Source organism: Phodopus roborovskii, unplaced genomic scaffold (genome assembly GCF_943737965.1).
Source record: "Phodopus roborovskii unplaced genomic scaffold, PHOROB, whole genome shotgun sequence".
Classification (NCBI taxonomy): Eukaryota; Metazoa; Chordata; class Mammalia; order Rodentia; family Cricetidae; genus Phodopus; species Phodopus roborovskii.
Genome location: NW_026126549.1, coordinates 22,708,262 through 22,735,524, shown reverse-complemented (window position 1 = coordinate 22,735,524; position 27,263 = coordinate 22,708,262). Strand labels below are relative to the sequence as shown.

Below are 27,263 nucleotides of genomic sequence, written 5' to 3'. Positions count from 1 at the left end.
ATTTTGGTGTTATTTGTCTCGTCTTCTGTAAAGACCTCCATACTCGTCCCCAGGTGGAACCCTCTCCTTCCACATCATGCTATCTGTCCCCTGTGATTCCCCTCCAAAGTTTATTCCTTTATACTTTCCTTGTTACTGTGATTACTCCATTTAGAGTTGGAAACTGAAGATGAGAATGAACAGTTGGCATTTTCCTTTCTGGGTCTGGGTTACCTCTCTCAGTAGTATTTTTTCTAGCTCTATTCATTTTCTGCAAATGTCATTATTTCATTTTTTTTCTTTATAGCTAAATAGTATCCTGTTGTAAATATGTATCACATTTTCATTATTCATCTGCTGAAGGAAATTTAGCTGGTTTCTATTTCCTGAATTCTTGCTATTATGAATAGGCAGCTATGGCCATTGCTGAGCAAGTATGTGGAGTAGGCTGTTGAGCCCTTTCAGTCTATGCCAAGAAATGGTATAGCTGATCATATGGTAGGTTTATTTTTAAGTTTTTGAGGAGTCTTCATACTGGATATCTTTTCATGCATTTTTATATCCTATGCCAATTTTTTTTGAGAATTTCATGCATGCATATGTGTTTTAATCAAATCAGTCCCAACTACCTCTGCTCTAATCTCTCTGGCATCCCCCTCCCACTTTCCCTATCTACTTCTTAGTCTCTCTCTTTTTTAAATCCACTGCCTCTACAAGACTGAATTCTGAAGTTACATCTCCTACCCCTTACCTTGTGTCATACAGCTCATCTTCTTTCCAACTTTCCTATTTAAATTGTCAATGGTACCTGTCACTAGATCCAGCTTTCTGAAGAAACGGAGTTGTCTTTGTTTGGTCATATGGTGCATAATACATTTCTGAAGGAGTTCCCACATGTAATGAAATCCATAAAGAAATGTTTCTAACAGCTATTTAGAACTTGCCCAGAATACAAGACAGGATCATTGTCAAAGTTTTCGCAAAGCATGCCTTATGCAGTAGCCATGGGTCCATAAATAAAAGGGGAGTCTCTTCGCCCAGTTTAACCCTCGTTTAAAAAAAAAAAAAAAGTAAATGATAATAAGAAAACAAAAGATAACTTCCGGTCAGCGAATCTAGGAAATCCACTCTCGCAGCCTGTGTTGGCGCCTGCGTATAGCGCAAGGCTCCGGCGGTACAGCGCAAGGCGCGGAAGTGACGTCAACCGCACAAGCGCCACGGCTCCCTCGGCGCGGTGGCTGCTGGGTGCTGCGCGCCTGGCCCCTCTCGCTCCCCTCCCAGCCCGCGTCTCCTCCCCCTCGCTCGCCTGCTCCCTGGCGTGACTCGGCACTCAGAGCTCGGGGAGGACACGTCGTGGCCGCCGCTCCTGTCCAGGCCCCGGCCTCCCGCAGCCGCTCCCGGGCCTCTCGGGCTCTCTCAAGTTTTGAAGCCGGAAGCGTCGCGGCCGCCCTGCCGGGCTCTCGGTGAGGATGGTGGGAGTGAAGCCGGTCGGCAGCGATCCAGATTTCCAGCCGGAGCTGAGCGGGGCGGGCTCCAGACTTGCTGTGGTCAAGTTCACCATGAGAGGGTAAGGCCGAGTCTGGGCCCTGGTGGTATTACCCCCCCCCCCCCGTGGGTCCCCTTTCCCCTTCTTCCCGGGTCCCAGTTCTCCTGTCGTCTTAATGCTCTGGAATGTCCGGTGGTGACCACAGCCCAGGCCGCAGCCAGGGTTAGGCCTCGGCTCTAGAGAGCGGGTCTCAGATGTGCATAGGGGGCTTCCAGGAAGGCACAGGATCCCCCCGCGCTCGGGGCATGCCTACCCGCCGACCTTAAATTCGGAGATGTATTCTGTTCTTGGGGTTGGCCCGCGACTTCTTCCAGCTTGTAGGAGTCTCAACCTCTACCACTTGCGCCGGTTCTGTCTTTCGGAAGAGCCAGCTATCATTTGCATTTTAGTATCTCTGAAAGCTTAGTTTTCCAAACATTGGTTTCTTTTCGCTTGCATTTCTGCAATGCTTTTGAAAGATGGCGACAAGGCTGCCCATCTAGTCCCGAGTAACCTACAGTCTTAAGGCATAGTTGGTACTTTTTGAATTAAGTTAATGGGACAGAATGTTTTTTAGTGTGTTTCGCATGTTTGTACCATGCTTGGTTTTGTCTTCGGCTCCTCTGTTTATGCAGATTACAGATACAAAATACAATATGTACATATCACCTGTTGGGCAGACCTCTGTGTTTGATCAAATATGATTTAAGATGATAGAGTTTAGAAATGATGTTAATTGTCTTTGGATAAAACCACAGTGTAAAGGACAAAAAGCTGGAGGATCGCTTATTGGGTGTGTAATAATAATGTTTTTATATGTAAATTGGAAGTAGACCTTAAGAGCCAAATTCAGTTTGTTGCAGATCTCTTATATGTAGCAGTACTTTGGAGGTTTAGAGATCTTGATTTGACCACCTGGCATTATTTCCACCATACCAACTGGGAGCAATCTACTCCCAGCACTACTGTTTGACAGGTTTACTTGCCCACATAGTTGTGTTGTATTTTTAATTCTGGAGGAAAATTTGCAGTTTCAAGTACAGAGTTCAATGAATGTTGAGTATACAAATGTATACTTAAGGAGATTGGGGCACAAGTAGAGATGAACACAAGTTAGAGGGTTTTGTTGTTGATATTTTGTTTTGGGCCAGTCCTCCACAGAACTGAAAAGGGGCAGTAAATTAATTTAATGGGGGAGAGAGTGTCCATGTAACATGATATTTTACATTTACTAAATTGAAGGAATTCGGCTATGTCATGTATTAGGATATACCTCAAAGGAATGTCAGAATTCTAGAAATGTGTCTTCTCAACTTTAGCAATTTTGTCATGTGTGTAGGTTTTATACTAGGAGAATACCTGTTCATTTGTTGACTAGACTACAGCAGAAGAGAGAGCAAGGAATCTCATTATTTTTCCAATTCTGGTCAGTTAGGGCTTTTACACTTTTGTCGTTCAATGATTTAGTCTCCCCTTACCATATCAGAGGCAGAATAGTAAGTACTTACTGACTGAAATAAGAAAGGTGGAGAAACATTGGTACTGCTGAGACTTTTCCGTGAATAGTGTGACATCACTTTTAACTTTCTTGTGGGAACTAATTTGTGAAAAGATAGATTACCTATTAAAATGTGTTAATAGAATGAAAATGACATTTTTTTGTAAAAACTTTAAGCAAATAGTGCTTACATTTAGAAAACATTTTTAGTTTAAAAGAATATTTAAGTAACATGAGTCTAGTCAGGTTGTTTTTACTCTTAACATTCTTTCTTATTTTAAAAATTATTAACATTCTTTAAACATGGACAGTCAAAGTATTCATTCTTCTCTGAGCTCATTGTCAATGTAACTGGCTTTATTTATACTTTTTGATTGTTTGTTTGCTTGTTTTGTTGTTGGTTTTTTTTTTTTTTTTTTTTTCTCCCAAAACAGGGTTTCTCTGTGTAGCTTTGAAGCTTGTCCTGGAACTATCTCTGTAACCAGGCTAGCCTCGAACTCAGAGATCTGCCTGCCTCTGCCTCCTAAGGGCTAGGATCAAAGGTGTGTGTCAACCCAGGTACTTTATTTATACTTGATGACCTGCAAATAACAGAAAATGCTCAGGAAAAGAAAATGTTACTCTTTTTAGGTTGAGGGCATAATTTTTCTGGTATCTGATTTTTCACTTCAACAATGTACTTTAACCTAAATTGTACATTGGTCTAAATTAATTTTCTTCAAGCAGTGTATATATTGCTTTGTTCAAAAAAACCTTCAACAGCTCTTCCGTATATGTTCAGGGCCTTTGAACATACTAGGTAGGCACTGTACCACTGAGTTACATCCCAAGCCCCATTTTCCTTTTTATAGTAAAATGTATATGACATAAAAGTGATTTTTAGCATTTTTCTTTTTTTTAAATTGATCCTCCTGCCTTAGCCTTCTGAGTCTAGAATTGCAGATATTTCCCACCATATGGAGTCATTTTAGTATTTTCAAAGAAACTAATATTAATGTACATTCACAATATTGTGCCATCATCACTATTATTTCCTAAAATAGTTTTATCATCCCAAGTAGAAACTGAAACTGTTAAGTAGTAATGCCCCATCCTCACTTCTCCAGAAGAACAAACCTGTTAGATCCCACCTTCCCCATACCACTTCCCTGGTAGTCACCATTGTACTTTCCATTTCTAGGAATTTACCTAATTTAGGTACCTTATGTGAGTGCAACCACATTTTAAATTAATATATGCTACCTTTTTTTCTTCTTAGTCATTTCACTTAGTATGTTTTCAAAATTCATCTGTAGCATAGCATGCTTCAGTATTTCATTTCTTTTTATAGTTGCAAATATATCCCATTTTATGTATATATCATTTTATTCATTCATCTGTTGATAAACACTTGACTTATATTTGCTTTTCGCTGTTAAGAATAACAAACACTACTATGGACATTGGTATATAACATCTTTTTCAGTCTCTGCTTTAATTCATTTTTAAATACAGATTGCTTTTAACGAATTAACTACAATTCTGTCTGCATTATAATCTTAAACCTATCAACAAATCAATTTACTCTCTTATATTTTCCTGACAAGATGAGAATATTGACTTATTCATACTGTTGAGAGAATTAACTCAATATGTTAATACCTGTTTTGGGGACTGGAAAGATGGCTCAGTTAAAAGCATAGTCTGCTCTTCCAGTGGACCCGGGTTCAATTTCCAGCTCACAATCACCTGTAACTCTAGTTTTAGGGGATAAGATGCACTCTCCTGGCCTCCAAAACACTTACACAAAATAAATTTTTAAAAAAGTGTTTTAAAAAATACCTATTCTAGTAAGGTTTTAAAAATAGCTGTCTCCAAATTGTTGCTTCTTAAATATGGCCAGATACATTGAATGGCTATCACTAGAGTTAGTTTATTGTTTTGGTTTGTGGTATACCAAACTAAAAGCGTGTGTGGTTTCTCCCCCATTAATATAATGTGAATGATGTTTATCTTGAAATGGTGAATGTATCATTTGTTTTTCGTTTTTTAGTAAGTCAAATCTTTGAGTTATAGACAGTTTGCCCTGTATTTTGTTTCCTTAAAGCAGGCCTTAGTTTGTAATTGTTAGGTAGTTACCATTCAGGAAAGATGCTAGTGGTGTGTATGAGGATGTTGAGTTCCAGTAGTGTGTTAGCTTGTTCAAAAGTATATTGTTAACATGTGCAAAGTATTAAAGTATTATTTACGTATTACAAAATTGCTGAGGACTGAAAGTAGTTTACCAAAATAAGATATCGCAGTAGCTAGTAGTCTAGTAGGAGATAGACAGGTAAGTATCTGTGAGTGAAGTGGTGAAGGTCAGGCCATGCTGAAGCCTAGGTGTGGTTTCAATTGGAAATATTTGTCTGTTTTTGGCGGGGTGGTGGTGGTGGTTGACTAACATTCAAGAATATACTAATTACTAAAATGTGTACCTTGATAAATTTTTCAAGTGAGCACATTTTTATAACCAACACTAAGTGTAAGAAACACATCAACAGTCCCAGATTCTTGCATCCTTGGGCTCCTTCCCGTCACTTGAATTCTAACACAGTTAGTTTTGACTTAACTTCAAACTATTTGAAAATAGAGTTGTATTTTGTAGTCTTGCTTTTTCAAGAGTATATAGTTTCTTCAAGAGCATGTAGTATGTAGTATATGGCTATAGTGGCTATAGCTTTATAAAGAACATCAACTCCACTGGAGATCTGTTGTGGACTTAAATTATTATTATTTTTTTTTACTTTTTGGCTGAGGAATTCAATCCAAGGCCTCACACATGCAGCAAATGATCTTCTACAGAGCTTCCCCTAGCCCAGTCGTTGGTTGCAGAATATTAAATGAGGTGATGAGAATTTAATGTTTTTGTGGATTGCAAAATGTAGCAAGTAGCCAAATTGTATTATTTTACTAATAAAGATTATTAAAATAGATGTTTGTGATTTACAGAACTAGTTATACCTGTGTTTTAGTAACTATAATATATTTAGAAATGGCCTGTTTGAAAGTTACCTCCTATGGATAAATAAACCTTCTGAAATGAGGCTTTACAAACTACATATATTTTATTCATGTTTGTATATATGTTCATACAAGCTTTGGTGAAGACAAGAGCACTGGCTATTGAGGAAGGCAGAGGAAAAGTTATCAAGTTTATGAATACCATTTAGTATTAGAGCTGTGAGGAAAATATTATTAATAAAAACTCAGTACCTCTTTTAAAAAGAGCTGGGATGGGATTGGCTTTACAAATTGCCCTACCTGTGGCCCTTTTACTAACTAGGATGTTGGATTTTGAATAACTTCCTTAACTTCGGCCTTCAGTTCTTGTTTGTAGTTTGGGATGGTCTCTGTTCTGTTATCTGATGTCCTAGGACTTGCTTTGTAGACCAGATTGGTTTCTAATTTGCAGAAATCATCCTATCCTCCCTTTGCTTCCCCAGTGCTGGAATGGAAAGTGTATGCCACAGCATCCGGTCACAATTTTTTTTTTTTTTTTTTTTTAATTTCCTAAGCTATTTACATTTAATGTTGTCAGTATGGTTAGATTGAGTCTTGTTTGCTGTATTTCTCATTGTCCCACTTGCCTTTATTCTCTTGTTTTATTGCTTTTACTAGTTTTTGGGTTAACAAAGTAGCTATGATTATATTCATTTCATACTTTTCTTAAAATTTATTAATTTTGTCTTTTTGAGGCAGTTTCTAACTGTGTAGCCTGTCTTCAGATATCTTCCTTTTCAGCATTCTCAAATTATACTTACATTAGGCTACTTAAAATTGCCTCATATGTTAATAATGATGGCTTTTTTTTTTTTTTTTTTTTTTTTTTTAATGTAGACAGTCTGGCCTTGAACTCACAGAGATCACCTACCTACCTTTTCTTCCCAAGTGCTGGGATTAGTGGCATTTACTAGCACACTGAGCCTTGTTCTTAGAAGGTGTATTAGGTTACAGACTGTTTACCCTGAGCATGGGCTCAGATTGTTTCAACTTTCAATCTGTTGGAATTTGATACAGTTAATATAGATTTTTACCAGTTAAATGTTTCATCTGAACATTTGAAATTTAGAATGTTCTGATAGTCATACCTTTTGAGTGCTCATGTAATACCCAGTTTTTGGGGTTAGTATAATTTTGAATTCTAAAAGTTTTCAAATAATATGTTCAGCCCATTGCATTCTGTGCTGTTAATTAATAAAGCTTTATAGTAGGCCTTAGTATTTGTTTTTTTGTTTTTTTGGTTTTTTTTTTTTTTTTAAGGCTTTAAACCTCAGCTTGTTTTCTTGGGTGTTTCTCCATAAGTGTTAGAAAATAAATTTGTTAGTTTCATTTTTTAAATTTTGGGATTGTATATTAATCCTAATCAAGGAGGATTGGTTTCTTGACAACATTGACTTTGTTTTTTTAATTTATCAACATGTCCCATTATTTATTTTCCTTTGTATTCTTTCAATGGGAACAAAACAAAGATTTTACAATCTTAAGCCTGAGACCTAATAGTGTGTCTGCACTCATGAAAGCAATATTGTATAAATGCAGTAGTATAAGTGACCGAGATGAATGTATTAGAGTGCCAATAATATCATTTTGACTTGATAAATGCTTTTATACCATAAGTTAGTACAGTCATTGTATTACTTTACGGAATACGGCTCTGTCTTCCTCACAGATGTGGACCATGTTTAAGGATTGCTCCTGCATTCAGTTCTATGAGTAATAAGTATCCACAGGCAGTTTTCTTGGAAGTGGATGTACATCAGTGCCAGGTAAGGCAGAAGAGCCATTTTCCTCTATTTCTCATGAAACAGATGAAAACCCACATTAATATTATCCATTATGTCTTTTTCACATGGTAGTTATTCCTTAGAGGACAGAAGAATGTTAGGATTATTGTGAGTGCTATTTGACTACATTAGTTAGGAAAGTATATTATTTCAAGGTTTTTAAATATGAAATGAAATTAATACAATGTTGTTAAAGTAATAGGATACCTGGCAGTTCTCTATCCTCTGATCATAAAGTTATAGTGGTGAATTTTTGATAATAGTTTGATTTAATTTCTTCACTTTATAATCTTCAAGGTTATATGCCCACCCTCCCTGCAAAGTGGTTATACTTTGTGCATTGTTAAGAACAGTGTTTGAAAATTCAGTTCCTGCTCATTTTGAATACTACTTTTTTATTTTACCTGTTGCAGTAAAAGTAGCTTCAATTTGTTTTTCAATTTCCTTGATGGAAATTAATAGGGAACTATTAATTAATTTTCATCTTAAGTACCTCATTTGTCAAGTTACCTATTCCAAGAGTTTTTCTTCTGGATGTTCTTGTTCTTACTTGTTTGTAAGTATTCGGTATGTGTTAGAGATAAAGTGCTTTGTTTAATATTCTGCAATATTTTTGCCCAATCTGAATTGTCTTAAACTTTTCTAATGATAGGAGGAACATGTATAAGTCTGATAAGTCTGACATTACACACTTTAGTTTTGTTTATCTACATTAAATGTTAATAAATGGTATCACTGTCTTTATTTTATGTATATTAGTTTATGAAAGAAAAAATATGTCATTATCTTTATGTTGAAAATGTACATAGTGACTTCACTAAAATCTATTATTGACTTCAGTTTTTCTTTTATTATGCACACCAGGAAATATAAGATCACATGTATACATGTATAGCTCATATCTCTCTCACTTTTTAAAGATGGCACTGTTCTAATAGGTCACTTAAGATATTTAAATAACATATCCCTTGGTTATTTTTATGCCTTTTTTTTCCTTTGAACAATAGATATTCTATACTTCTTCATTCAGTTTGCATATGTGAGAGGACAGATTTGCTTTGCTGTTTTTTTAAATACTTGTCATGAAAACTTTAAACAGTGGTGTTGTGGTTATTATTATTTCTATTCAGTATTAAATTAAAGAAGTAGAGCAAAATTTTTAAAGAAAAGCTATTAATTTTATGATGACCTAAAATCAGTTTTGTAAGAATAGAAATTGGATGAGGATGACCCTTTTTCAAGACAGGAGACATTGCCCCATCTCCCTTTTTGGAAAGGTGATATAGACTAGCTTTTTCAGATGGATACTTTTTCTTAGCAGCATTGGCTTGTGTTGACTCATCATTACCTTTCTTATTTTTGTTTGTTTGTTTTGAGACTATCGTATTTAACCCTGGCTGGCCTGAACTCTCTATGTGGACCAGGAGAGCTCAACTCAAGAGATTTGCCCTCTGCCTCCCAAGTGCTAAGATTAAAGATGTGTACTACCATGCCCACCTTTGGTTATTTCTTTTTGAAAAATTCATACTGTGTAATTATAAGAAAGCTGCCTTCTATAAAGAACAATTTCTGTATTAGAATGTACTTGTTCTATTGGATAAAGTATATGACAATAAAACTAACTCTTTAAAAAACATAAACAGAACTATTCTTTATCGTGGGTGCACAGGTAATATAGCTGTGTCTCCATAGGCACTCCCTTACAATAGGTCTGCCTTTAAATTTTGTTTGTTTGTTTGTTTTAATGTGCATGAGTATTCTACTTGATTCTACTTGCATGCCTGACTGAGTAACACATGCGTGTCTGGGTCATGCAGAGGCCAGAAGAAGGAATTGGATCTCCTGGGTTGTGGATTGCCTTGTGGTTGCTAGATACTGGATTCTGGTTCTCTGAAAGAGCAGCCTTCTCTACAGCCTAGTCAGCTTTTTCTTAAATAACAATTAGAAATAACAGTGTTTTACCTTTCTGCTTAGGACTAGTGCTGTTTTAATTTGCTTAAAGTTCTATAATGAAAAATTAAAATAGTATAAGATTGTTTTTAATTGTATCACTGTTTAATTTGCCAATTCTAGGGAACAGCTGCCACCAACAATATATCAGCAACACCTACATTTTTGTTTTTTCGTAACAAAGTGAGAATTGATCAGTATCAAGGAGCAGATGCTGTGGGACTAGAAGAGAAAATCAAGCAGCATCTAGAAAATGATCCTGGAAGTAATGAGGACACAGACATTCCAAAGGGCTATGTACGTCATCAGAAGAGTAAAACAGTAGTGTAAACTTGGTTATTTGGTTGAAATGAACTTACTGTTTTCTTACTAATTCAAAATATTTTCAAATAAGTACACTATTGAGTTTTATCTCATTATAAATCACTTTCCCCTAAATTTCTTCTGCTAAATTTCTTTGTCACTTAAAATTGATTTCTAAATTGTTAAGCAGCCATATTCTAATGATTGCCTCCCTTTCATGAGTGGAGAACATGACATTGGAAAATATTTCTCATTTTTATAGTTATGTAAAATGGCTATACTATATTTACTCCATGTTACTTCCTGTAGTCTAGTTTTATTTGGTTTAGAATCAAATGTGACTTTAGTATTACATGTATTTTAACAATAAGGTACTTTTTTTAAAAATTGAGATGGAGGCTGAAGACCTCAGAGTACAAATAGTTCTAATACAGTTGTGCATGGTTTGAGGTTGTTCATGAAGAAAGCAGATTTCAGAAATGGTATTTTATGTTCTCTACTTGTAGTAGTTGAAGCTACTACATTAAAAAGTTTATATTATGTATAATAAATCAGTGTGCTCCCATCTGTAAACTCTTTAAATTCAAGCTGAAAAACTAGTCAGATAGACAGGAGAGGTTGTTTTTGTGTGCATGTTGTGGTGGGGGGAATCTTTCCTTATTTTCTGTTAGTCTGTACACTTAGTATTTATTTAAAATAATGCCCAGTCAGAAAGTGTAAACAGTTTTTTTGAGTTGGGGTTGATAATTATTGAACTAGGTTGTTGTGTCTATTATTCTGGCATGCTGATGACTAAAACAAGTTTCATGAAAGATAAAGTTATTTACAAGTCAGCCAACATGGAGACTAAAACACAAGTTTCTAATTTATGCCCCCAAGAATACTCTAGGGATAAAGTAGTTCTAAAGCATGGGAAACAGTGGTTGGAGGAAAGCAAAGGTGAAGTAACTGGTGGTTCTGCAGAGTAGCTTCACTTTGTGATTTCGTAGTGCTTATGTTCAGAAGTGATTACACAAAGAACTTCCCTGGGACACCCACAGTGAGTGCTTTTAACTGGTTTTGGCCTATAGAAAAGTAATCTCCAATTCCCTAAAAAGTTATTTAGGATAGTGTACCCTGAGAACCTGCATGAGGGGTGTTATCAGTAGCCAACCTAGTAAGATTCTGTTATGTAGTAATTTCACAGTTCTTACCTTTGAGTTTAGTCCTTGTAGTGCCTGGACCTGAACTAAGGTTGTGTTGGTCTGAGCCTTAGTTCTGTCCAGCTTGGCATCATCTCAAGATCAGGCTTCAAGTATCTCACAGGAAGCCATATATTCTATAAAACATCTTAAACACGGTTAAGAATGAGGAAAGTGTAGGAAAATGTTGTAAGGGAAAGAAACTGTTTATCTGGATGTCATGAAAAGAGAAGGGGCCATAGGGGCTCAGTAGAGTCAAGATGTGGAAGTACAGAGTACTGCTTAGGGTGAATGGGATTAGGCTGCTGATGCTTGCTAGCTTGTCAGTTAGGATTTTCCTTCTCATGGAGTCCTGGAAAGAGAAGTCTTATTCTTTTGATGATCATACTTGTTGGTGTAATTAGTTTCTTTTGGTTTGGCTATTTTTTTTTTTTTTTTTTTTTTTTTTTTTTTTTGTATGCATTTGTTTTTGCTGTGTGTAGTTTGGTTTTGTTTGAGATGGGGGTCTCAATGTGTAACTAGAATGACCTCAGATTTACTGTGTAACCTAAGTGGATCCTCAGCTCTGTGCTTCTTATATCTACTTCCTAAGTGCTGTGTTACAAGTGTCCTGGGTCCTTGAGAGAGGCTTCTGGGATACATGAAATAGATATTTACAGTCATAAGCTCTTTGTAGTAAATATCCTGGGGAATACTGAGGCCTATCAGTTGGGTTTCTAATAGATTTTGTTTTAATAATTAATGATAAGTTTCAGTCAGGAATTCAAATGAAAAGACCATTATAAAATTTTTAGTTACTGTTTTAAAGCAGACATTTTCTTCAAAATCACTGAATCTAGAAAGAATCATAGATCCAAGCCTTTATATTTTTTTATACTAAAGCCAAATGTTTTGCTTAAGTTCTTGGTTTCTTTTGTTTCAGATGGATTTAATGCCTTTTATTAACAAAGCTGGTTGTGAATGTCTTAATGAAAGTGATGAGCATGGCTTTGACAACTGTTTACGAAAAGACATGTCCTTCTTGGAATCTGATTGTGATGAGCAGGTAATTCAGTACTTATGTTAAGGTTGGTAGGGACTGTTACTACATGTGGTATTGTTTCTCTGTAGTATTCTCGCCATACATCATCCATCTCTTTTCCTTTTACAGCTATCAGTTTCTTTAACCCCTGTCCCATCACTGTCTAGGTCCATCTCCTTTCTGTATTCTGTGTCAGCTGCCAATTGCTCTGAAGAACATTGTGGAGCTCCTGGTGGGCCCCACTGCTGGTAGATCATAACTAGTCATTTTGTTAATACTGCTTTCTGTGTTTTTCCTACCCAGGAAGTTTGTGTCTGAGCCATAGAGACTGATTAGATAAGCATTCCTGTAGAGGACTGTGTGTGCATAGTCTCAGATGAAAACATACTGTTTTCTTTTCCTGCCTGTGTTGCTTTTGACACAGAGAAAGTAGGGTAACCACCTAATCTTTATTCTTCTGGGTATTACTGTCCTATTTTACTTTCTATTCCACTGTGTGGGATTTTTTTTCTTATTCTACTAGGTCACTAAAGTTTATAAAAGCCTAAGTTTGCATGTTTGTTGCTCCTTCTTGTAAGAGTTAATGACTCTTTACTGGCATCTTTCGGATGTCTTTCTGACCCGATCTGTTTTTAGCTTTCTCTTCTCACCTGCTTTTGACTAGCACTTCAGCTCTTTGGACTTGTCATGTTTGCTGTGCATTGACACACTATTAGGAGTCAAGTTTTAAAAAGTAAGTGGTGAAATAGTCTAGGTGTTTTCTTAGACCTCAATGTGATTTTGAAATAATAAGTCTAAACTGTTTCTTTGATCCAGAGGTACTTTATTTATTACAGCGTCACAACTATGATTTGTACTGTTTTCCTGTGTGTAGTTGCTAAAAACATGACGTAGACAGTACGATTGTCTACAGCTTTGCTGAAATCTTACATTAAGGGAAGAAAATGGAGTAGGAGTATAGTTATGTGCACTAAACACTGTTTTGGATGGAAAGAAACTTTATGGATAACTTAGAGCTTCTGGGAGAATCAAAGCAGCATTGGTGTCTTAGTTACCTTATGTGGCCTTTCAGAGAAATTTAGGATGAAGTTTGTGGAGGCCCTTGAACGATCTCAGTGTCTTTCTTCACTGAGACCATTGGACACACTGTTGTGAATTTTAGATCACTGTTCATGTGAAGGCCAGTCTTTCTGCATGACTCTTTCCAGTAGTCAAGTGATGTAGCTGAGTCACAGTAAAATTTAGGACTTACATTTGTTTCATTTGGGAATTTTGTTTCATTTGTGCAATGTACATTACTTGCCAGTTTGTAGGTCACATGATCTTAGTTTTTTTAAATATTTATTTATTTTATGCAGCTGTGCCCTTGGAGGTGAAGGAGAGGGTATTGGATCCCTGGAACTAGTGTTACAGTGCTTCCTCTGGAAGAGCAGCTAGTGCTCTTAAATGCTGAGCCATCTCTCCAGCCCCAGATCTTAAGTACTTATACCTAATTTCAGTAAATTTACTGCATTAATTTTTTTTCTGCCATTCTTTACAGAAGTAATTGATGTTCTTAACTGTCAAATTAATGATGTTAACTTCAGCTTAAAGAATCTATTACAGTGGTTTTGTTAGGTGAACTAGGTTTGTGCCACCTTTATTTTAGCTCTCCTTAGCCATTGTTTTTTTTTTTTCTTCCATGATGTTGACAAATCCTTTTTTAATCAAACTATTTCCCTCACAGCTACTTATTACTGTGGCATTCAATCAACCTGTTAAGCTTTATTCCATGAAATTTCAAGGACCAGATAATGGTGAGTAAAGAACACTTAATTAAAAAAAAAAAAAAAAAAAAAAAAAAGACTTTGTTAGACCTGTTAGCTTACATTTAAAACTTTATTAAATAGAGGTAGCTCTTCCATGTGTTTTTCATTGAAGATTATAAATGGCTAAGTAATATGGAATTAAGAATAAAAATAAAAATGTTTGTTTCTCCTTAATTTACAGAATACTAATTCCTACCTCCTATTTCCAGATTCTTAGCAGTCATTTTTTTAGAATCAGAAATAACGATCGGCCAGGTAGTGGTGATACCAATACTTGGGAGCCAGAGGGAGGCTGATGAGTTTGAGGCCAGCCTGGGATACAGAGCAAGTTCCAGGACATCCAAGGCTACAAACTCTGTCTGATAAAATAAAACCAAAAAAGGAGCGATTGTTTTCAAACTGTTGTTGTTCTGGTTAATAAAAATGAGGTTTTAGCTCCTGCTTTTTGTGCAATACACTGTCATGTTCATGCATGGAAGTGTGGGTTTATGTTTCATAAAACGATCAACACCCCCCTCCCCAATTACTGTTGTTGTTTTTGAGAGAAGGGAGTCAGATTTTGGTTTGATTTTCTTTTTTAAATGATTGCTGAAACAACCAAGCCTTTGGCTTTTTTGGTTTTGCTTTTGAGCCCTTGCTGTTGTAGAACTCTTTATTTAGATCAGGATCACAAGAGATCTACCTACCTCTACCTCCTGAGTGCTGGGACCAAAGCTTGCTTTATTAATGTTTACTTATTTGTTTTTATATACTTTCATATGTTAATTACCTTTCAATAATAAAATTTTATGAAGTACTTTGTTAGTAAATTCTGTAGAAATTAATATAATTTAATCAGTACATATATGAGTTTTAAATCATATAGAGGCAGTGAAGGAGTTAAATGATGTAACTGGGCATATTCCTTATCTAATACCAAAGAAAAGTAAAGTATGCTAATTTTATGATAAATTCTTTTTTGGATAAGTGTTCATGCTTATGCTGTTTTCCTCGTGGGTAACAAGATGTACCCGTCTTTGGCAACCACAGACTGTTTATGAAAGGTTGTCCACCTGCATAAACTATTAAAAGCCATTGCCATCCTCCATATAGTTCCTCACTGATCATGTTATATTTCTTATATTACAGCTTTTCTTGTTTTAGACAGAATCTTACCATGTACCCCTAGTTGGCCCAGAACTTGCTGTGTACATCTGCCTGCCCGTGCAGGGATTAAAAGTGTGCCCTATCACATCCAGCTCATAGAATGTCTTTTGGCATTGAGAACAGAGCCTTGTTTATGTATGTGTGCATGTGTGTTTTCTTATTCCTAATATTTAGCAGATATTCCTAATACAGAGTGAAATAGGCTAAGAAGATACCAGCAAATGCATATTGGTGAACAAAAGGTTGACTGTCAATATTCAGATTCTTAGAAATTTTAGTAGGTTTTGAAGATGTGTATGTTTGTGTGTGCCAATATATATGTGGCTCAACACAGGTTTCTGTATTATAAGAACATATGGTGATACAGGAAAAGTATAGTGTGTTTGTAGTTTTTAGCACTTCAATGTTTTTCTTTAAATCATTTTATAGGTCAGGGTCCTAAATATGTAAAAATTTTTATCAACCTACCCCGCTCTATGGATTTTGAGGAGGCAGAAAGGAGTGAGCCAACTCAAGCTCTGGAACTGACAGAAGATGACATTAAAGAAGATGGCATTGTTCCTCTCCGTTACGTTAAATTTCAGAATGTTAACAGTGTAACTGTGAGTACACCTCATTAATACATCTTCCTTGTTTGTGGGCAGCAGTTCTGTCTTCTGTGTTCTAGGTGATTCTACATGGTCTTTTAAAGTAAAGTTTGTTCAATAAATTTGAGGAATGGAGGATGGCTCCTGGGATCTGTCAGTTTGTTCTGGAACATTTACATTTAAACTGGAGGTAATTAAGATTCCATCTCAGTTGGAATCAGTACTGGTAACTTTGTAAATCTTGTTTAATTTTCTAGATAGTAGACTTTGAGTGTAGTTACTATGGTATCATTAAGGCTGGATTAAGGCCTGAGATTCACTATATAGCCCATGCTGGCCTTGAACTCACAACAGTCCCAAGTGTTGGAATTTGTAAGCGTGAGCCACTATATCCAGTTAAAAATGACTTTTTGAAAGGATGGTTTTACATTTTAAGAGACAGCTAAGATATTAAATAGTGCCAGAGATGATTTTTAAGTGGTGCATCTATGGAAGGAAGGAGAAATCAACCACAGAGCTCTGACTTCACGTCATGCCAAACTGATAAAATACCTCTGTATCTATGGATAATCAGAGAACACTGTCAGGTTCTTTTAGGAGGGTTTTAATGGACATGGAGTTTCTGTGGTCATTTTAATTAAAGAGATGAATTTTAAAAATAGTAAGTATAAACAGCATAAACAGGAGTGCTTGCATTTAAAAAGCCAAATATAAGTAAGCTGGAAACTGATATAATATTGTATTTATTATATTTGAATTGATTAGATAAACTCCATAAAAGGAGTCTAGGATTGCCTATGAAGACAATAAAAATTGACTGCTAAGTAATGTCTTAGAAAGAATAACATACAAAATCTAAGTAAAGAGAAACAGTAACTTTTTCCTCTTATTGGATATATATTATATATATTTTTTTTTCTCTTAAATCATTTTTATTTAACTTTATTTTCTGTAACTGGAACTGGAATTACAGACCATTGTGAGTTGCCATGTGGGTACTAGGAATTGAACCCAAGTCCTCTGGAAGAGCAGCCAGTGCTCTTAACTGCTAAGCCATCTCTCCAGCCGGAAAATATTTTTTTCTTTATATAGTGTATATTGATTACAGCTTCCCCCTCCCTCTACTCCCTCTACTCCTCACAGTTCCTTTCCACCTCCACTCCCATCTGGATCCACTTTCTTTTTAAGAGATAACGACAAAACATAACCAAATAGATTATAAGATAAAAATCATCACATCCAAGTTGGACATGACAGACCAACAGAAAGAAAGAAAGAAAAAAAACTAAGAAAACCAAGAGAAGGCACAAGTATCAGATCCTTTCCACACAATCACCCATAAAATCACAAAGCTTAAGCTATGGTGTACATATACATACATAAACATGTATATATAGAGGACCTAGTACAGACTCATGCAGGTCCTGTGCTTGCTGTTTAGTGAGAGAGTATTTCTAAATAGAACATTTTTAGATTTTTTTTTTTTTTTTTTTTTTTTGTCAAAATCCAATATAGGTAATGCTTCTATTCCTTATATACTGAGGGTAATTTTAAGATAGTTTAGTCAGGCCTTAAAACACGTCAGGGTGCAGAGCATAGCTTTAGGAACAGAGTTTCAGTATCACTTTACAATGGGTGTGTAAATATTAGAAAGAATACAACTACAGAGATTTTCGATTTTCCACAGTTGGAATACTGTAATTTTAATAAAATTATCACCAGCAGTCTACCCATTGTAATCATGAATTTCAGTGTTCTCATATTCTCAGTAAAGGATTTAATTATGACTTCTATGCCATTAGTAAATTACCATGAACTTGCGTTTGTGGGCAAGGGCATCTCTAGAGAAGTTGAGCATTGCAGTACAGACCAGGAATGGGTGGTCTTTTAGGAACACTAGTGTAAGTATAATGAAATCTTGATTAATCCTTACAAAGGTGGAAGGTATTTTTATTAAGAAAGCAAATAGATTAAATCTAAAGCATGCCTATGAAAATAGATTGTAATTATAAATTATAAATGTGATTTTTTTTTTTGTAGTTATTTGTTCAGTCTAATCAAGGTGAAGAAGAGACAACCAGAATTTCATATTTTACTTTCATTGGTACTCCAGTCCAGGCAACAAATATGAATGACTTCAAAAGAGTAAGTTTGTTCAAATGGTAACTAAGGAAAATGTAAACCCAATTTCGAAGGAATAATTTCTTATATTTTAGTTGTCATTGCTTTTAAACATAAAGATTGAAAACTGTGTCTCATGAAATGTTGAATGAATGCAACATGTTGAAATATTTCAACTAGAAGAAGTCTTTAGTAAATATAACTTAATTGATAGAATAAATATTACTAATATGAGTAAGAATAATAATGCAATTACAAAAATGCTTAGGAATAATAGGAAAATTGTAGCTACAATATTACTTGAAAGGCATAGTAAGATTTTTAAGGACTTTGCTGATAATAATGAAAATGTTTTTACAATGACTTGAGTAATTTTATTATGAAGAATAAACATAAATTTTAACACATGGACATTGATATAGCTTTCTAAGTATGTGTGTGTCTTGAAAGGACACATTTCAGCAAATTTAAAGTGATAGTGCAAGTTTTCTTCTATTTTCGTAAATATATGTCTGTATTTGTGAAGGATGCAACCTTAAAGGTTTCCATGGAGCTTACCAGGTACCCAGGACTAGGAGGAGCAAGGGTCAGCCTCTTCCAGTGCTTTCTGTGGCAGCTTCTTACTAGTAGCAGTTGTGGGGGGGGGGGGGCTCCTAAATACACAAACCCAGATCATGGAGGTGCCACTGAAAGCTGTCTTAGTGCCAAACCTGCAGCTGTGTGTGAGAAAACATGTGGCCACACAGGAAACAGTGGCCACAGTTCTTCTCATGGCTGCACTTGGCCAGTGGTCTAAGATTTGAGCTAATTAGCAGGGAAGAGTTTCCTTAGGGCTGCCGGCTTATGGGGGAGGAAGTTCCCAGGACGCTTTATGCAAGGAATTATTTTATGAAGTTGGAACATCTTGAACACTCTTTATCTTTTTATTGGTATCTGTAGACCTGGTTTAATTATAGAAAACAAATTGTTTAGCAGTGGATGTCCCATGAGATACATGTTGCCTTAGAAAAACAGAAGAGGAAGCCTGGATTTTACATAATTTTGCTGGGTACTTTTCAGTCACTTTGACGATCTCATAGTATAATTAAGTTTGTGGAGCTATAGGGATGATTATGTACTTAGCTTTGCCATGATCAGATGTTTAATATGTGTGTAATGCTTGGTCAGAAGAAACAGGTTTCAAACAGCTTCTTTCTTACCTTATAGGATATATTTTCCAGGGAAAATATGTGGGCAGCAGAGATGGTTTGGCTGTCTGCTTTTCTAGCTTGAACTAAATGCCATTGGCATTGGTTTTTAAGAGTTCATTGAGCAGCTTAGTTCTCTTTGTAAGGTTTTTTTTTTTTTTTTTTTTAAACTGGAAGTAGGGTTAATATCTTCCTATCTTAAGTTTTGCTTCAATATCCTGTTATAACTTCGGTTTCTTCTACTCAAATTCTGTTTTTAATGAAAGTAACATTCTCTTCTACATTTTAATCAGTCAGCTATTTGGTTCTAATTTTTCCAGTTTGCCTTAATAACTGCCTTAAGTATTTGTCTCATATCTGTCTGTCTGCTTGGTCTGTTCTCACTGACTGCCAAAGCTGCTTTTAGGGGTGCACTTGCTTGTTTTAATCATTTGTTTACCTTTTTCACCTTATTTAAATTATAAAAAAGTAACAGTTCTTAAACTTTTTTGTCTCTAGTATTATTTAAAATATGAAAGATATTTGAGGATCCAGAAGCGTTTTTATTAATGTTTATTTAATATAAATTAACTTAGGAATCCAGATATAATGGCATGTACTTATAATTTCAGCACTTGGAAAGCTGAGGCATTATGACTGCTGTCAAGTGTGATGGTTTCCTAGGTTTCAGAGTAAGATTCAGAAAGGAAAGTTGGATTGGAAAAATTTTAAATTACAATTAATAAACTCATTATATATTAGCAACAGTTTTTAATGTTTTTAGTAAAATAGAATTACATCATTTTCCTCCTTGATTCCATCAGCCTATTTTGAAGTGTTTTCAAAAAACCCTCCCTGAGGCTTTACCTAAACACTCTCAATCTCAAGTTGATAGCCTCTTTTATTATATTTATTACATACTCATATATATTGTGGGTTTGGGTGTTGTTGTCCCCCCCCCCTTAACAAACTGCTGAGTTCAGTTTTGTTCGTTGTGTGTGTTTGGTTTTAAACCTGTCTACTCAGCACGGTACAGCCAATAAAGGGGACTCATCTCTGGGAGAGGCCAAGTTTCCCTCTCCCAGATAGTTAGTTCTCTGTTTATGAGTTGGGTCATGCAGAAATTTTTTTCTTTAACATTAAAAGGTCCATTGATTTGCTATTGTTCCTGTCTTGCTTATCTAGCCATTTCTGGGAGACTGTTTCACAGCAGACTTCTGATACTCTCTCTTAGCCTTTTCTTCCCCCTCTTCCACAATGTTTCCTCAGCCAGAGATGCGGGAGCTGTGATGTAAATATATCCACTGGGCCTGACTCCCCACGATCCATTCATCTCTGCATTGTTTTTAGTTGTGTTTTTCTTTGATGGTTTTCATTTTCTTTAAGGAAAGTCTTTGATGAGGTGTGGTAGCCACACTTATCTTTGGAGGTAAGGACAAGATTTAGACTGTGGTAAGGGTAATGCTGGTCTAAAGGTGTCAGTAATAGATTGTTTGCTGAGATCCATGACCTTACTAGCCCTGGGAAGCTGACAGGGTTCCATTTAGACTGCTGTTGGTTGCCACCAACATGTGATTGTCACTTCTTTCATTTGTGTACATATCTTGCCCTGTGTTACTTGTGGTCCGTAGTTGTTGCAGCTAGATAGGGCTGATTAAATGCTTCCTTCCTTTGATAGTATTTTCTGGAATCACGAAAGTTAGAGGCTTTCTTGTGAGATCTAGCTCAAGTCATTTGAATCATGTATCCTCAAGATGTGGTTCTCAGGGTTAGCAGCTGACCTTCAAGCCCTGAGAGGTAACAAAGGACTACATTGGTAATGTCTATTGTTTTGGGAGGCACTTGGACTATACTGACCAAGCCTTCCAAGGTTTCTTGTGTCTAGTACTGAGGTGTTTGTTAGTCTATGGTTCTTGTGGAGAGCATTGTTAGTGCAGCTAGCTTAAATTCTTTTAAGCGGTGTGTGTGTGTGTGTGTGTGTGTGTGTGTGTGTGTGTGTGTGTGTGTGTGTGTGTCCCCTTCCCTCCTCTTGTATTTATCTCCCTCCTCCCCATTTAGAGCCCCTTCCCATTTTGTATCTGTGTCCTGCTATCTTCCTCTCAGGCCCCACCCCATGGTCCCTTTACGTTTGCTTCTGTGATACTTACTCCATGTTGTGTATTCACATCTGAAGATTTGGTGTAGGAACCACAAATGAGAGAACATGCAGCACAGCATTTGTCTTTCTAGACCTGGGTTACCTCACTCATTAGAATCTTTCTAGGTCCATCCACTTACTTGCAAATTTGGTTGAGGTTGGGTAATTGGTACAAGTATGGGGCCTTAACACAAAAGGTTTAACTGGGAATTAAAAAACTGTAATTAATAAACTCATTATAAATTAACTGTGATGTTTCTAATGAAATGCACATTTTCCAGGCCCTGGAGAGATAGTTAGTGGTTAAGAGCATTTGTTGCTCTCCCAGATTATCCAGGTTCTATTTGGTGGCTCACCTGCCTGGAACTCAAGTTCCAGGACTTGAGACATCCTCTTGTGATCTCCACAGGCATCAGGCACACACATCATCCCTATATATGCATACAGGCAAAACACTTATACATATAAAAAAAATTTGAAAACTCTTTAAAAAACACTCACCCTTTTGAATAGAAAAAAAACACTTTAACAAGAAGAGAAACACTGCTTTATATTTTTTATGGATTTCTTCATTAGCCTGATAGAGTTCTTATAGTAATATCTGTTCCTGTATTCTGCCTGCTAGCACATACCATGTTTCCATTTGATAACAAAATGTATATTTTTAAGAAAAAGAGAATTTTAAAAGTAAATACACAAACAGTGTTATTCTGAAGATGGTTTTGTCTTCACAGACTTTCTCAAAGAATAGCTGTAGGGTTCCTAGAAGTACTGTTAGAACTGCTATAAGAAGAATTAAAAAATCCTTAGCCCTTTGATTTCAGAATTGAAATTTTAATTGGTTAAATGCTTTTCTTAGGTATATTATGTTTTAATATTACATTGCTATTGTAATTGCTTGTGGGTGGGATTTATTCTGCTTGCAGTCACTCATTTTCTTGTAGGGTTATTTTTATATTTAAGAAACAGTAACTTCAATGTAGAAAACATAAGAGGATTTATGTGAGATTGGCCCATTTGGTCATTTTGTAGAGTTCCTTATTAAAAACTGTCAGTGAAGCCAGGTGGTGATGGCACACACCTTTAATCCAAGCATTCAGGAGGCAGAGCCAGACAGATCTCTGAGTTTGAGACCATCCTGGTCTACAAAGCTACATAGAAAAGCCCTGTTTCACAAAAACAGAAAACCTGTCAGTGAGTTTTTGAATTCTAGGTTTGGAACAGTAATGCATTTGACTTTTCTGCTCCTGTATTAACTGTGCCCCAGAAGTCATTGTTCCTATTTGTAGCAGGATTGTGTTCTTCTTACAAGGCAATGTAAGCACAGCAGATAAAGTATTCTTAGATATTTCCAGTCCAGTGACTTTTTTCTTCAGAACCATCTTTTCTTTTATAATTTTGTTAATCTGATATTAAAAGAATCTATGTTGAGATTTTTAAATTTTCAAAGTATATTTACTGTGTATCCTATATTCAGTGAAGATAGACTTGATAACTTTTCTGCAGTGGAAGAGAGATCTACATAAAATGATTTAATGGATCATGAAGTAGAAAGTATTTTCAGTGTATATTCTGTTGTGTGAGTTATTTGTAGATGATTTTAGTTTTCAGCATGTCACTGATCGCCCCCTTATGTCACTAAGTTGACAGAAGCTAAGGTAATACGGATGTATCTTGGCTGTGGACAGCTACTTTAGATGACTTTGCATGGTGCTAACAGCTTTCTAAGATTCCTTTTAGATTTGCTAGAATAGAATACACACTTGATTTGTCTGTCTTGGCCCTCAAAGATGTTAGGCATACTTTGGCTATTTACTGTAAATGCATTCTTCATGGTGCAGCATGAAAAGCTTGCAGTTTTAATTAAGAGTATTTTCTTTGCTTAAATGGGCTTTTTACATAGATTGCTTTATATTAAAATACAGGTGTGCAAAAGTGAGAAAATTGGGGCTTTTGCTTCTTAGGTAACAAGGTGCATGTGAAAAGTGAACCATGTTTTCATCACTTTTATAAAAATAGGCTTTCTAAACTGGCCATTTACCACATATGCTATTTTTATAACATTTCTATTTGTTTATTTTTCAGCTTTTTTAATACAACTCAATGAACTAAAACCAGAAGAATTTTTTTTTTTTAACGAAGTAATATAAAGATAGACTTTGTCTCATTGTACTCCCTTCCTTGCTCCATTGCTCATCTGTCACCTACCTGCTCTCACCCTCCCCATGTCCTCACTTGTTGCTGCGAGATTTCTTCAGCTTCAGCATCTGGATCAGCCTTCTTGTTACCTAGATTGCCTCAGCCACCTCTTCCTTCAGATTTCATCCCACTCATGACTCTCAGTTGACCCTTTATTTTGCTTGCAATTACGTGCCTTAATTTTCTTACCATGTTTTGTGGCTCACAAGGCAGTTTTGTTTTTGTTTTTTAACCTTCTGCTGTTTCCTATTTAATTTTGTTCAATATTTTGAAAAATAATTTTGGAGTAAAACTTAAATTGTTAAAAATACTTTCAAGTTTAATTAAGTAATATTTTCATCTGTTTTAAAGTTTTATATTTTAATAACAGGAGAATTGTTTTGGAAACAAAGTATAAGATATTTTTTTTTCAAACTAGAGCTAGTGTTGCATACCCCTTAGGTTGTCCAGTTGAAGGACATACGGACTAAACAGTCTGGGTTAGAACACTGATGCAGAAGATCAATGGATTCTTTGCTGAATGAAAGTTTTTAACATCTAATTTTGATGTACCTAGACTTTGGTTTATCTGAAATGTAAGACAGAGTGAAAGAGCTTTATGTCTGGGGTAAGAGTCCGCATGGAATGTTGAATTTCTTCTTTTTTTACAGAGAATACATATTGGCAAGTTGAGAGTTGTCAACCTGTGAAACAGTATGCAGACTTACATCTTCTACTGTATCACATCTTATACTGTTTCTTAATACTGTTTTCTTTTGCTTAATCTAATAGCTGTATGTTTTGCATTTCCTAAGTAATATAGTGGGCAATAGTGTTGTCCTTGTGTATCAGCTAAAATTCACATGTGGTACAGGTTGTACCATTTCCCCTGCATTCTGGTTTATTTTAAAGCCCCATTTTTCTTACTCTTGTCCACTTTTCTCTTTTCTGACGCTATTGTCTCATTGACTTCTGAACTATTCTGCCATAATTCGCATGGACCAAAGAGGAATTTCTTTAAAAGTTTTCCCTGGATTGAGTGAAAAAAAACAAACAAACTACAAACAAAATATTAGTGCTCTGTGGTTAATAATTTTCAGTGGAAAGAGTTTTTAAGTATTTTTTTCCTGAGTGGCATTGGACCAGCTATTTCTATTATAGACCAGATATCTGTTAATGATCTTTGATTACCCTTAAGAGCAGAATCACTTTAAAATAAGAAATTTAGATTTATGCGTATATATAATATGTTTATATACATACATACACACACATCTTTTTCTATACAAGCATGCATGTAGTACATTTACATTATAAAGGGGTATCTTTGAGACATTTATGCTGTGAAAATCTGTTAACTAATGATAAACTCTGGTAAATTAATCTAGAACACAGAACCAACAGAGAACCTGTTTTTCATGACTTATTGGTAGACACCAGGTTCTTCTTTACTCTTTTGTTTGTTTGTTTGTTTTTTGGTGCTATGACATTGGAACTACCTTCAGGACTATTAGATTATTTTTTTTTTTAATCACTCAGGTACAAGATTTATTTTTTACATTTCTTACAGACAATTTCTAGCAACCAGGTATTTTTAAAAACTGGAAAAGAATTCATCATTTTCAGTCTGTTTTCATGTTCACATATTGAAGGAATGGGCATGAAGACATGAATTTAATTATTTTGTAATTGCCATATGATTTCTAATTGCTTAAAACTAGTTTAACAAAAATGTTTTACTCATAGCATCATCTATTTTAATTAACTTCTCTAAACTGTCAACCTGGTTTGGAAAAATTATATTGCCTAAAACAAAATGGGAAACCAAAAAATAGCTTGCATGTGTTTAATTCCTTGTGTTTAGGGGGAGGAGTGTCACAGTTTGCTGCCACAATACAAGCACAGTGCATGCGGAAATGGTTCAAGGATTATAAGTTAATATCCGGACAAAAGGATTAAAGTCATTTGAAATCATTACCATGTTAGTATTTTTCTTTTAAACATAATTTGGAACCATTAAGTTGTACATAATTTTTTTTTTTTTTAATTTTTGTTTTTCTAGGTAGTTGGCAAAAAAGGAGAAAGCCATTAGGGTACAAAAGACACTGGAAGACTTACTGCAGTCAGATTTGCAGCTCCTGGATAATTGCTTGATTCTCTTCGGAAACTGTTAATCTTTTATTTGTTGCCATTATCAATAAATCATTGCTTTTATTCATATGGCATCACTAGTGTTTCTATTGTAATCTTGATACATGCAGTTGTAAATAAAAGTCACTACTTTTGCCAAGCTTAAATTTTGTCATTCTATATAAGTGCATTCTCTCTCATTTGTTTAAGTATTGGCTCTAACTTTTTAGTTTAGACAAGCTGTGTCTGGAATCACATTGGCTAAAACCTAGTCTTTCTCCAGAGGAACTGAATGTTAGAGGAATTAAGAGTACTGTCTGCACACAGAATGTTTTGATACATGAATTTGAAACCTATCTACACATGTGGAAGGTTTTGATGCATGGATTTGGAATAGCTAACCATGTTTGAGTAAGTATTGACTTGTATTTTATCAAGACATTTGGGTGTCTAGGCTTCATAAATTTACTCAAATTATAAACAGGCTCTGATCTTATCTGCCTAGTTAACAGGTCTACAAATGTTTTGTCTTCAGAGGACAGTCTTGCTATGCAGCATAGGCTAGCCTCACCATTAACACCCTACTGTGCCTGCCTCTCAAATGTTGGGATTGGGATTGTAGGCATGTACCACCAAGCCTGGCCTCAAGTCAAGATTTTAGTTTTTTGTTTAAACCTAAAAATTAAAGCCAGCTATTTTCTTTAATAATTACAGTGTTAATACTGAATTCAGACAGTTGTCAAAACATAATAGAATTTATTTATGGAAAATTGGAATTACTATCTAATATTTATTATATAAACTCACCGTTCACTAAATGTATAGCTAGAGAACATGATTTAAAGGTTGAAAATGAGTTGTCTCAACTATTTGAAGATCTTTTACAAAAGACTTTTACAATTATTTGTAAAAAAGCAAAATATTTGTTTTTTTTTAAACACTTAGAATTGGACATTAGACTAAAATATTGGTAAATTTAGTGTTTTAAATATTTGATGTGTATAAAATGTGTTTGGCCTCCATATTTATATATTCATATATGTATAGTGCCCAGCTGGGGCCACAAGAACATCAGAACCCCAAGAATAGGAGTGATGGAAACTAAACTCAGGCCTCTACGACGCTGCTGCTCCAGCCTTACAAATTTATTTTTTAATTCAGTATTTTAAAAGTCTGTATAAGACTATAGCTTGTAATTCAGTTAATCATTTAGAAATAGTGCCGAGATTTGCCCTTTCTATACTGATGTATTTATACATGGTTATGAAAAAACTATGGAAGTTTTAGTGTTGAAGTAGTTCTCTTCTGAACCTTCTGTCATTAAGTAATGTTCAGTTCATTTGTGTATGAGCACAGTAACTGGTCTGTGGTGATATCTGTTTTTATGTATTTCACAGTTTTGTTGACTTAGAACACAAGGAAGACAAAATTTTATAATACTTATAATACAAACCATCTGAAATAAAGAATATGATTAACATTAAGAGTTTTAGTTTATATTGACCCTTTTGGGGTAATCATTGAAGTGCCTCATCTCAAGTGTAAATGGTCTCATCCTATTTATATTTGACTAGAAAAACCAAGTAAAAGTAGCTTCATATTTGTTAAGGATCAGACATCAGAATTGTTTTTCATACAGCTTCTGTAACTTCATTGCAGATATTCATACAGATATTCTGTCATTCAAGTTGTAAATTATGAAGAATGCTAGTAGGAAACTTTATATGT

General features: G+C 35.3%; 1 protein-coding gene across 1 annotated transcript; it reads left to right on the top strand.

Annotated features, from left to right (window-relative positions):
* Window positions 1-1,234: 1,234 nt before the first annotated feature.
* Txnl1 (thioredoxin like 1) lies at window positions 1,235-25,702 on the top strand. Its single transcript, XM_051201085.1, has 8 exons — window positions 1,235-1,546; window positions 7,693-7,789; window positions 9,881-10,054; window positions 12,164-12,286; window positions 13,989-14,058; window positions 15,646-15,818; window positions 17,844-17,948; window positions 25,468-25,702. The coding sequence occupies exons 1-8, from the start codon at window positions 1,449-1,451 to the stop codon at window positions 25,495-25,497; spliced, it is 870 nt and encodes a 289-aa protein (XP_051057042.1). The 5' UTR covers window positions 1,235-1,448; the 3' UTR covers window positions 25,498-25,702.
* Window positions 25,703-27,263: the final 1,561 nt, after the last annotated feature.

Bases quoted from the DNA above. Each gene is read 5' to 3' on its own strand.
- Txnl1 (XM_051201085.1), top strand. From the start codon at position 1,449: ATGGTGGGAGTGAAGCCGGTCGGCAGCGATCCAGATTTCCAGCCGGAG. The intron at 14,059-15,645 runs GTGAGTAAAGAA...ATCATTTTATAG, and splicing joins ATTTCAAGGACCAGATAATG to GTCAGGGTCCTAAATATGTA. The intron at 17,949-25,467 runs GTAAGTTTGTTC...TTGTTTTTCTAG, and splicing joins ATATGAATGACTTCAAAAGA to GTAGTTGGCAAAAAAGGAGA.